Genomic DNA, 13,073 nt, shown 5'->3' with positions numbered 1-13,073 from the left:
AGAAAATCCGCAATCTACCTGTCACATACAGTTTTTATGTAATTCCGTTTTGAATAACTGTAGCTCGCCGTTTCGCGCGGAACAGAAATGTTTCAAATGGAGTTTAATATTTGTTTGCAAATGGAGTGTTAATATGCTGTCTGATTACTGCTGGCTGATTACGGCCGGCTATTCAAACGGGATGTTCCAGAAAACTAAATATTCCAGAAAATCAACAAGTTGCACATTTTAGATAATGTCTTATACCTTATAAATATATACGATCATAGTAATTATTCAACATTACATCGCGTGCTAGAAACCGCGTATTTGCGGCACCGGATGCAAAATCAACTTAACCCAGTTCAGATTTGGAAGTGAAAAAGATAAATGACATACTTGTTTATTGACTCTATAACGGTACACTTGAAGCGAACGACATTTTTTTTAGTAGAATCAAATATTTTTATCATTCTAAAATAAATTACGATTAAAGTACAGTCACTTGAAATTGTTATAGTCTCCCAATATGAGAAAATTCAGAAACAGATTTAAGTTATTTTTTTCCGATTATCGGATATACTTGAGAATAAATGACGGTAAAAATGATGCAGAAAACTTTTTACTAAGTTTTTATAGAGAACTCGTATTTCTTACAACGAAAAAGGTTAGTACATGTAAAACAAAGTTATGAATTAGTAATTTTACTATATTTAAAAGCAGTAATCATTATTCGCGTCTGAAATTTGATTTCTTTGCAAGGATTGTCCGCAAACTTGCCCTTTATTTCCACAAATATTTATAAAACACTTCAAAGAACAATTTTTCGATTTTAGACGAAGCGTTGAAAATTTTATGTTCACTCTGTCGATTCAGGTCATTGAAAAAGTGTATCCCTTTTCTTTATCGCTTAAATGATCCAAACTTTGAAATTTATCGTTCTTAAATGTTTCTGGAAAATTGTTTATGGATATTCCCGAAGCAACGTTTACCGAAGCTCATAAAATTTGTTTTACAAACTGTTTTACTTCCATATCCAATTTAGCTTTTATCTACGATTTCATTTTCTCCTATTTCTTTCCCATTTATCACTTCCATTTCATCGTTTCATTTTCCTTTACTAAAAGACTGCTGTTAGAACTTGTATCACTTTCACTGAATGTATATCCATTGCGCTTGCGAAATGCACATAAAATAACTGAAAAATACTTTAACAATAAAATTGTGGTAGCGTGCATGAATCGTTTCGGTGGCAAAGCGAGGCTTTGTTCGGAGAAAGACATAAAAGATTCACGATCAAATCGTAAACGAATATTTCAGAACTTGTTCCACACAGAATATAGAAGAATACGATTACAATGGCTTTGACAAAATCAACTTAATTATAATTAAGACGTAAGCACCATCTGCTTCATTAGAATTCAGCGTGAAACATGCTCTGCAAGCTGACACATTAAATCTCCAGTAAAAAAAAAAAAGAATGAGCGGACTTTTGTAGACCAGCGTAATTAACGTTGCAAATCGGCCGGAGGAACGCGGGACAGTAAGAATTTCCGCGTCGGATACTTCGAATGCCCTATTCCGAGCAACGAGGAGGAACTTAATTGCGAATTCTCTGCCGCGGCTCGGCGCGCGGCGTCGCGAACTTCGGATGATTGTATCATTCATCGTCGGCATAGCGAGAGGTTCTTCGGTAGGAAACATGACGGAAAGAATCGGTACGTCGTTTACCGTAATATACGTATCGGTAAACGAACCCCATTCACGATTCGCGTCACGGTATCCCACGACACGGCATTCCGCGCACGTATCTTTTCTTAGACCGCGCGACGCGACGAGATGCAGGCTTTCTTTCATCGTTGGAACAAACTCGGCCTAATCGTGCTAAAAATTTGATCAAGCCCGCGAGCACGTACAAGATTCGATCAGGGTGGTTGAGCGTACGCGGATGGACCGGCTTTAATTTTGCAAGGTACCGTGGGCATGGCCATGCGAGACTTTTAGTGCACTTTACGTGGAATAATGAACGAACACTCACCTCGCCGCTGTACACGTCCGAGGCGTAAAGGAAATCAAAGGGCAGTGCCGCCACTAGATCGACGATGAACCAGCCCTTCATATAGTTGGCGGCGATGTTTTTGCTGTTGCTGACCACCTCGCCTTTCCGGTTCACGTAGGTCGTGCGGAAGTTCAGAACGATATCTGCGGAAAGTTGAAGAGACAGGTGGCTGGTTTGCTCCGTTGCTCTGTTGCCCTCGGTTCCCATTTCCCGATAATTGCGGCGTTCAACGATAATCGTCGAGCGAAATGAAAATTGACGCAACGGCGTTGCACGACGGCTAGATAGAACCACCATCGAACTGAAAATGCTCGGCTCGGCTCGGCTACGGCTACGGCGAGGATCAAAGGGCCCCGAGAACTATGCGCTCGCAGTCGCTTGTCCTTTCTAGTTTCACAACCAGCAAACGCAATCCTGTTCCCCGGAACTATACGTTTCCAACTGCTTTTAATCCCGTTTGCAAACCGGATTTCCGCAAAATTCCTAGAGGCGCCCCGCGAGCTTATGGGGAGCCATGGACAAGCTCCGCGCTAGCTTGGTAGTTCCAGCGACAGGCTGCCCGATGTCGAAGGGAAACGAATTTAGTCGCGAAACAACGGGATACGGAAGAGGTGTCTAATACGACGACCTCTACTAATACATGACCCTAATTTATTGTCCTTCAAAAAGTGTCGAATCGACACCTTTTTGTTGCACAGTAGCCCTTCAAACCGGTTTACACCTTTCTTAACACATTTCTATTCTTTTGCTTTCATTTATTGCGTATTATGTATTGAGTGGTATGTACTGTATCATGTGTGCTTATTGGAACTTATTTGAGTGGAGAAACTATGCTACACTTCTTTTGTTTCTCACAAAATGGCATCCTGTGTAAATGTGTCAACACATTCATATGCAATTTAGCTGAAAAGAAAGCTGTAATTGTCTACTTTAAGATAGGATAAATTAAATTGCAATAGAGTGACTAGTTCATTTTGTAGAATTCAAAATAAATCAACCTCTGAGATCGTAAGGTTTACAAGGTTAAAAAGGAAAAGTTCAGACGGATTTTAATATACGTTCCCGTGGAGCTATTTATATCCAATTTAGTTTAAATGAAAGCCGGAAGCGTTTACTTTAAAGCAGAGCAGATTAGGCTCAAATTGTATAATAAGTCCGTTCGCGTCGACGGCTGCACGGTAGCATATTTTCTTAGAAGAAAACGCGGACGGACTTATTACTGAACCTAATTAGTAGCATTGTTTAAGGACACCGATGACGACATTCGAACAGAAATCTCCTTGAAAGGCGATGACAGCGATTATGCTTAATAAGAAAATTATGCAAAAGAACAGCACAAAATTATGCTCAGATAAACTTGAGTATAATGACGATAATGAAATACGCTTTCCAGAAAGATGGGTTTCAAACTAGAAAGAGAATATTGTCGCATATCCGACATAGTATTAGCAAAGTATCTCGTCCATGGAAACGGAAGGGTTAATCGGAAATTATAATTTAAAAAACGAAACGGATCCCGTATTAGGCACATTTTCCCTATCTTTGTGAATGTTCCTTCCCATTCCCGCTGACGTGTTCCGCCTTGCTTTTCCCTTTCGCCCGTAAATCCGATTCCGTGGTTTATGTTCTCAAAGAGACACGGTTCTCGTCGAACACCTGTGAAGAGTTCCTCAACGGAAGATCGTTATTCGATATTCAACGCGAACAAGTTAACGGCGGAGCGTCGCTATCGTTCGCAGAGGGCGATTCGAGGGGGCGCGATTCCGCGGCGGAATACTAATTCGGTACGGAATTAATGCGTCCGACACCGCGGAACCGCGGCCATTCTTTACCGGCGCGGAGGCGACGGGAAACAGAGAGGCGAGGGTAATAAGGAAACACAGAAATTGTTAGGATTCTGCCTCGCAAGTGAGGAAACCTTTTCGAGTGGCAGCGGGCTCGATGGAAACGAGCAGATTGGTAACAGGGTTGAGGGAGAGCCGTTGCTTTCGGACTTAACGAGCTCCTCGAATCACCGATTGGATAAAAGGAGCACCCTTCGCGATCCGTCTCGGTTGAATTATTCTAAAAGCATACCAATCGATAAGCCGAGAATTCGGGATTTCATTATTTTAGGCTCGTTGTCGAGCAACGATCGCGCGGTCGCTCACACGAGATCGTGGGGCTCGGTGGTACGAAACACCTATTTCCTTGGATATCGTCGGTCTAAAATTGTCGAAATTTTTTATCGTAGCTTGATTAAATCCTTAATAAGTGATCCTTGCATAAGGAAACACAAAAATGTGCCGTACATTTTTATTATCAATACTGTCATTGCTTTTGGCACGAAATAAGACTGGCAATAGATATAAGTGATTGGTCTTTGAGAGATAATTATAAAAATAATGTAAATATAGAAAATCTGTTGTAAATCTTACTTGCTGTAAAAAAATAACAGTGTTTGTAAAAATACTGTTACAAATAAAGAAAATGTAATGACGAATGTAATAAACGTCGTAGAGATACGAACCGACTATAAAGAGTGCTTCGACCACGACGTCGCTGACCATCGTAGGCCTGTCGATGTTGATGAAGCTCGCGTTGAACGGGACGACGATCGCGACGTAGAACGTCGCCAGTAGTATCAGCCAGTCCCAGCAAGACTTGAAGCCGCCGTAATGGCTCAAAACGAATTGGGACTTTTTGATGCCGGTGGTTTTGTATTCCGGCAACGGTGCGGCGGTCGAATGCAGAAGGTTCTGAAACGATTCGTGGAATTCGAGGCGAACAAGGAGACGGACTCACGGCCGAATCACTTACATTGTTCAATTTAATTTTGTGCTTATTGTCCTGTTTATAATGGCCGGAGAGCTGGTAGAGGACGGCGCGGCTCCTTCTCCTACCGTAATTAGCTGGCGGGGCTTCGGGATCGGGACCGCCATTTGCATCTGAAACGTAATTGTACCGTTGCATGGCGCGCGTTTTACAGCGCGACCGGCAGGCTTTTCGATAGTATACGCATTACACCGTCATATGTACATCGTCTTTCTGTAATTAATAACGAAAAGGAAGCGCTGTCGTCTGCTAATTAGGCAGGGTGGTAAAAGCTGAAGATACGTGTACGCTGATCTTCTCGTCAGTTGCTTACATTACACACTTTTTATATTACGGTATAGATCAATTTTGGTATCTTAGAGGTTGCATAATGGAAGCTTGAAATTTTTACTTTAAGATAGCAATTCACGATTTTAAGCTTGATTCACTCTTACTACTGTGTAATCCTTTAAACGTGAGATCATGTTTGTCGTATTGTAAATTGTACAGTCTGACGAAATCGAGGATGCCGTTTGATTGAAATTTGATTCTTCTTCTTTAACTAACGAAAAGACACGCGGCTGCGATCTTATTTCGTAAAGTTGCAGCACTTTAAAATTACTCTTGTATTTTTCTCACGTACCGCCGGCATTGGCATTCCCGATCGTGAGTGTAGCAGCGAAGGTGCGTCAAACATAAAATCGAGGAACATTATCTTGAAGTAGAGTTTTCAAGCTCAAGTTTAAAAGTATAGCCATCGTCGGTCAGAGTTGGCCAATTTATCCCGCATTTGTCTATGCAATAATTTTTTACGAGCAGTGTACACACGCGGCGAAAACTGGCGTCTCGATCCGAGCCAGATATTCGGTCCGGCTTCTCCGTCTCGTTTCTCTACGCGACTAACACGTGCAACAACGCGAGATGTGTAAATTCTACAAGATAAGCAAACTATTTGAGACCGTTGGCTGGCGCTTGATTTGTGCTCTTTGGTGAATCGCTTTGAAGAATAGTGTGTTGCGTTTTACATGTTACGTGTCACGTGCAGCGTGTTTGCGTGACCGCGGTCTAGAAGTACGAAACGTTTTGGCACGGCGAGCGAAAAAGTGTGTACGTTCGTAGCTACTTTGTTCATTTAAATTCATACCGGATCGGATCCGCGAGCTCGCAAACTCGGATAACTTTTGGAATGCGATCGATCGGGCGGGGCCGATCGGAACGCATTCCAGGGAAAATCGTTTCGTCGGTTCAGGTTCGGCGGCGAAGCATGGCTAAAGACTCACCACTATCTCGTAACTCACAAATCTGAAGGTTCTTCGTGTTGGTGATGTCTTTGTGCGAGGCCAGAAACAGAACGACGTCGCCTTTTTCATTTTTGATCGGGACGATGTCGAGCAGGCAATCGAACGTAGTCCCTGCGAATTAAAGTCGGTCGCATAGTTAGATCCAGTTACCTATCCCCCGTTCGGAGAACAAGAAATGGACACCGAGCGAGTAAAGAGTGAAATATTAGCTGTTACGGGGCACTGATAGACCCAGAACCGATTACGTTGATTAAACGACTTCTGTTGCAGACGGTCTCCGCGTGCGTTTCCATCGGATAGAGTCAATTAATAATAGTAAACGACGACCCGGTGGAAAAGTTCTTTTCTCTGCAGTCGCCGCCGCCGTCGTCGCCGCAGCAAGGCCGCTTTCCTTCGAGAAATAATTTCACGAGACCGCGTTATTATCTTCCTATACGTTATCTTTCAAGGCGAGGTACGCCCTACCGGCGGAGACGAACAGTTAAGGTTGTTACACGTGAACATGAATTAAAGATCAATACGTTCTACTGTTTGTAATTGCCTGCCTCCGGCTGGTGGTGCCGGATCGAAGGCACTGGTTCTGTCAAGGCGCGTATATACGTGAATCTTTTAAACTTTAAAGGGAACGAACTCGGAAACACGGGGGACTTTAGAGTGCGACCTTACTTTTTCCTAGCAGGAATAGATTCTTCTTCGGGGCCGATTCTTGATTCGAGGCTCGCGGACCTAGAACCTCGAATCACCGAGCGAAACTTACCCGTCTTCTTATAAAATACGACCTCCATCTTCAGCTCGGTCTTGCTCTCGAGGCTTTTGTCGATCATTGCTCTCTCCTCCTCCTTCGTTTCCGGGCCATAGAGAAACTTGCAAGCGCAACCTTTCTGCATGATTTGCGCTCGCGCGAATCCTGTCAGGTCGCAGAATCCGTCGGAGCAATAAACGATCGGGTAGAGAGCCGGAACCTGCGCATTTCCCAGCACAAAGTTGCTATCTGCGAATGAAACAAAGAAAGGAGACAAGGAGTCTTTGGTAACTTTGGTAACCACGAACGTCACCGTCCGCGATCTTCGACGTTCTCTTTTCATCCGATCTATCCCTCAATCAGCATATTCAATCCATTGTCGGTAGGGTATATAGAGAACATTGGGGTTTATCCTCGGATGCGGCAAGGACTTCAAACAAGCCTATAGTATCGTATATCTGCACAATACCCTTGTCCTTCTAACAGGGAGTGTACGTCTATAATTTAAAGTTGGGCAAAATTGTATTCCGATGGCGAATGAAATATAAAGACTATCGAATAAATGTTTCATATGACGCTATCGAATAAATGTTTAACTGAATAAACATTTATCTAGATAAAAATAAACCCGAATACAATTTTATTCGAAATAGTACGAATATTGCCCAACTCTGCTATAATTTGGCTTTACTATACAGTTAAATGCAACCCTTGTTAAGGGTCTGTAGATTACAGGATTCGCATACTGGCCATTGATTAAGATACATTTTTTAATTTTGCGATACTTTTAAATGAAAAAAATAAGAATATAAAATAAGATCGACGCATATTTAAACTACAATCACTGAAAAATAGTTTCGATTAAAATTCATAATTAACAACGTAAACGTGCTTTTTATGTCTCCGAATATTCTCCAGTTGCAGAAAAATCATTATCTCCACATTATTGATCTCCCTGAACCGTTCAATCCTTGTTAATGAAGTTTATCGAATGTCTCCAAAAATAATACAGATATTTAGGTGGCTCGCTTTAGCCGAGATACTCTGAATATAAAGGGCTATACCGGTTAAGTATCGAATAAATAAATAAATAAATAAATGAATAAATATGCAGGCGCGCGCTGGTGCCCTTTAGAACCTCCCACCTGGGCCACCCCCTCCCGGCCACTCTTTTCTCCTCGTGGCGCGCAGTCGTGCAATTTACAAAGTGAATTCGCGTCGCTACTGTTACCTTTCAATTATTCCGTGTCGCAACGATTTCCACGCAGGGCTTCGCTTCGCGTCGATTCGATTCGATTCGATTCGATCGAGCCAACAACGTCGCGCAAAAAGTACCATCAAGGGGTGAGCGTCGGTGCTCTGATTAAACTTTTAACCCCTGTGCCGGGCCGGCTCGGTTTTGTTCCCCGCCGAAAGGCATCGATGATGCTCGTGGCATCGAAACGCGGGCACGCCGACACCGATAGGGTTTCTCGGCAAGTGAGAGACGAGAGTAAACAAGATTTCAATGATCACATGCGTGACACGCGTGATGCAAGGAACTGTTGCATGACTGCCCCGCAAGCTGTACAGTTCATTGGTTGATAGCTTTGTCGACGTCTCTGACGTCACGGCGTAATCTCTTTCAGGGTAACGAGCGACGGCACTATTTTTAATTCCACGCTTTACCCCTGAAACACTTTCATCTTCTCCCCCAGCCTTGCGCAATCCTGACGACACGCGTCGCGACGCCCCACGCTTCCTGTTCGTCGAAAAGAAGCTGGATCATTCCGATTATACGGGCACGGTCAAAGAGATTTCGTGAGAGACATTGGCTTTTTCGCGAGCGGGGCCACCTACTCGCGGCATACACGCGCGCGCCTCTTCGCTGAATAAACCGTGCTCTCCTTCTTTCTATTTATCGCGCTGTTCCTGCAGAGCAAGTGCGCAAGGGAAGTTCTGTTTTCGGTGGATGAGCATATTCAAACAATGCCGCGCAACTTTTTTCGTGTCATGGTGACGAGGCGAGGTCAGCCTTTTATGCAGCACTGGAAAATAATAAGTTCGGCTACGCGAAAGGTTTCCAGATAAAAATATAATATAATTAAAAGGTAACGCGTGTGAACGTTGTTCGATGCGTTTTAAATGCCAGGCTGGATCGGGCTACTGCCGGGGTCCCCGTTATTGGAAAACTCGCGCGTAATTTCAATCGAAATCAAATGGATTGAACTCCGCGAGTGGATTTGTCAAGAGTCGGCCGACGCGATGCGGCAGACGACTATTAGTCGTTTATTAGAGAATCACTGCTACGAAATTCTGCTCGCGCGACCGTTGACACGATATTTTCGATCGTTCGTTTGGCACAATGAAACACCATTTAGGGTAAATGCGCCCATTACTGTCGGTGTAACCGTTACTGGGGAATATTTTTCTTTTATTAACACTTTCGCGACGGGCGAACGTGGAAACGTTTACCTGAATTCGACATAATTTCTAAATCTATTTAGAAATTTTAAAAATCTATTTTCTATTATTTGTCGTTCAACAGATTAAACATTACGAATGTATATAGAAGAATAGATTTTTAATAGTTAAATATGACGTATTGCGTGTATAATTCAAATGACGTAGATCTGCGTATTCCGTATTCAGGGAAAGACTTTGAAATGACGTAAGACTAGGTTCCGTGCCGCGAAAATGTTAAGATTAACCCCGTCTCGTGTCAGGCTTGTTTCGAAGATCTGGAACATGATCTATTAAATATGGATGTGATTCTCGAGTTTCAAATCGAAATAAAATTCTTCCCTTCTATTATCAATATTTAAACATGGAACGGATGATTCGTACAGGTGAATGTAAATTATCTGCTTGCGTAGGAATTTATTACTGGTAAACAGTTATTTATCATCTTCGAAAGAAATTGTAGCGTAAGGAGTTAAAACGCGTGGAAACTAATTTGTTGTCTAGAATTTTATATAATTCAGTGAGAATATTTTCTAGCTGACAAAATAAAAATATTTAATCCTTCTTATATTTTTTATGTATTAATATTTGAAACAACAGCCTTCATAAACGTAAAATGGATAATTTGTCTACTATTCTGGCTATCAAAAGACTGTTAGTAAAATAAGTATAATATAATATATAATAGTAAATGTAGTAATAAGAAAACATAATAATAATAAATATACTCTGCTCTAAACCGATTAAGCGGAAGGTTCGTTATTATTCAAATACCTGATTTATTATACAAAAAAATATGGAAAGGAAACTTCTTTGCATTTTTAATAAAAAATGTCTGCGACATAAAATTCGGTGAGGACTATACGTAGTACTGGGATAATGCTATCTACTGAACATAACCTATAAACCTAATCTACCCTGATCTAACTTATTCGTTATTCGCAGTGAAGAATAGAGAAGGTTGAATGTACAAGAGCAACAAAGACAATGAAAATGGAAAGAAGGAACGAGAAAGAAAATTAAGCTAGAATAGCAACATTAAGGAAATGAAAAAGGGAAGAATATGAAATTAAAAAGAAAGAAGAATGGACGAGAAAAAAAGAATTGGAAGTGCAGAAGAACATGCTGAAATAAAAAATAGAAAGGAGTGAATAATCTGGAAGTCCTGAAAAAGAAGAAAGGAGAATACTAAAAAAAGAAACAGAAAAATGTGGAAATAATGAACGAGTTAAAATTTAAAGCCTAATTAAAGCTTAATTGTAGAACCGAGATCACTGGTATCGAATCGTCAAGGAAGACCATGACTTTTGTGATAAGTTCGTGCTGTTTGTACATATGAAAAATGTTTCCTGACAAATATTTCATACGAATATAGAAGCTTTAATATATAATCTGTATCCACCGAAAAAGTGGAATAAATAATTTATGTTTGTCATACAGTGATATGTTGCCGACCAAGCACAACTGCAAGTATGTCTCTCATATATTCGTATTTACATTAGAGACATGTACATTGTTAAAAGGATGCATCGGTAAATATTCAAGTGACATTAATTAATAACTGAGAGAAATATCAGAGAAAGCTTATTTTTGAAAATAGTTAATTAATAGAAATTTAAACACTTACACTGTATCAAAGAATTATTTCTGGCACATCTTAAGAAAATACTACAACGATTAGTAATTTTTTTTTTTACCGCAACGTAAACAACTATTTCCAATAAATAAAAATAATTCTTGAAACATTGTCTCACACAAGGAAAAATATTTCCAATACTTCAAACATTTTTACCTAGCTTCGTTCGTACGTATGTTAATTAACTCGCTGACAAACTTGATATTTTCAACGGTCCTGCGTACAATTGCAGGCAAACGTTGGACAAATAAACAACAATTAACTTCGTTACGCGTCTCCAATTTTCGAATCTTCCGAATTTCATTGGACTATTGGTTTCGTTCTGGCTGTTCGAATAAATAAACGACTAGCTAGTTCGTACGTACAATAGCCCGACTGTCCCCATTGCGTGCAACTCTGTTTCCAAATAACTCTAGTTCGCGTTCAGATAAATTAATTGCCGGAACGGCTGGACACAGGAAACCGGTCATTGGCGAAAATTTCGTTTGCATAAATCGGCTCCAAATAAATGGAGTTTCTACTCTGTATATCATATAAAAATGTTTCCCGGCGGCGCGTCCCCTTTAATTAAAGGGGATCTGCGCCCGACAGGCGTCTCTGTTTGTTTTCCCATACTTGTCCGCGACTCTAATAAACGCGTGAACTCATCGTTCGACCGTCTATCGAATGCCGGCGTGCACGCGCGTGTGCACAGTAGCATATTTAAACTGGCCGGCGGACCAGGACAACAACAACGACAGCGTTTACGATCACCGCATCAACCGCTAAAAGCAGCGTAAACGGTACAGTTTCAGTCGGGTCTGGGCAAAGACTAATGGAGCCGATTGTGTCCCCGTCGCGTACGCGACTGCGAGCCGCTGCCGCATGGCTGCTGTATGAATCGGATGATATGTGCGCCAGATTTCGCGCACGATCCGACACCGGAAAATTTGCTTACCGGCAAACTCGCGTGAATCCGCTCCCTTACAGAATCGGGATTTCTGCGTCTGACACGTTGAATCGAATCGAATCGTATCGGCCGCAAAACCGCGTCGCTCCGACCGTAAAGTGAACGAACGACATGCCGTAGAAGGCGGATCGGAACGTAACTTGCTCGAGGACGGGTTTGCGGTAAGTGTTCGTCGGTCTAACACTGTCTTTGTACCAGAAAGCACCCCTTTCCCACTTGGCCGGATCCTTTAGGGAAACTATCTTTGTTTTTCAACCCGCTCCTAACGCTCCGAGGCGCTCGGGATTTAAACGTCTGCTGCCGGTCTGAAACTGCTTTATTCGAATTGATACAGTGGTTGAAACAATAGCTGCGATCCTCTAATACTAGAATTACAGGACTCTTAACGCGACTAATGTGTATTGTTTCAGAAAAATATCTTCGGTCGACTTATTCAGTAAAAATTCGATAAAATAATATAAATAATACAATACACGGTAAAATAATACACGGTTAATAACACTTACATAGTTTAATGACTGTGAAAGAAAATATTGGAAGCTAGTTGTTTGAACTGGTTTAGTAGTTCTATGTATTAAATGGGAGCGTCAAAGGATTAAGATAATGGTACGACTTTGGGTCACATACTGTACTTAACAGTAAACCTGTTAAGTTAGTCTAAATGGCCGGATACATACGTTTTGTTTTAACGAGTTGGCAACTGCGAAATTTTCGTAAAATTAAAGTGTTAATCAAAGCGAAAAGTTGAGTTTTGCAACATCATGAGGGATGAGATATTAGGGAGATGTAACAGACTAGTGGAACAATTAATTATTAGAGATGCTGAAGTTGGAAAGGCTCTTTCATGGAAAATGATTGAATGATTCGTTTTATAGGAATATATATTATAATAAAAATAGTAAAAAGTCTAAATAGATACAGTCTTTGTCCAGGTCAACGCTAGGTTTATGAAACTCATTAAAATTACGGGTTTGTTTAATTTACGATTATTCAGATTGTAAAGATACATTAATGAGCTATTTATACAATATATGTATTACTTGTGACAAATATTATAATACTACATGCAAAAATTCCGAATAAAAAGTCTACTGTTACTTTCATTAATTAATATAAAACAGCTGCTTTCAGTTCTCTGTAAATCTAGTGTTAAAAACACATTTATGCATTAA

General features: G+C 41.1%; 1 protein-coding gene across 2 annotated transcripts in view; it reads right to left on the bottom strand.

Moving 5' to 3' along the window:
- The window catches only part of Elk (Eag-like K[+] channel), a 42,730-nt gene that overhangs the window by 11,162 nt on the left and 18,495 nt on the right, over positions 1–13,073 (bottom strand). For both annotated transcript variants that reach the window (XM_078176843.1, XM_078176844.1), the window contains exons 3-7: positions 6,890–7,123; positions 6,130–6,243; positions 4,838–4,965; positions 4,548–4,776; positions 2,018–2,181 (exon numbers count right to left, since the gene is read on the bottom strand). In XM_078176843.1, the coding sequence (XP_078032969.1) occupies positions 2,018–2,181; positions 4,548–4,776; positions 4,838–4,965; positions 6,130–6,243; positions 6,890–7,123 (869 nt within the window). The remainder of the gene's footprint in view (positions 1–2,017; positions 2,182–4,547; positions 4,777–4,837; positions 4,966–6,129; positions 6,244–6,889; positions 7,124–13,073) is intronic.

The sequence above is a fragment of the Augochlora pura genome, chromosome 3, assembly GCF_028453695.1.
Source record: "Augochlora pura isolate Apur16 chromosome 3, APUR_v2.2.1, whole genome shotgun sequence".
NCBI lineage: Eukaryota > Metazoa > Arthropoda > Insecta > Hymenoptera > Halictidae > Augochlora > Augochlora pura.
Note: the sequence above shows the minus strand (reverse complement) of the source record. Positions and strands in the feature narration are given on the sequence as shown.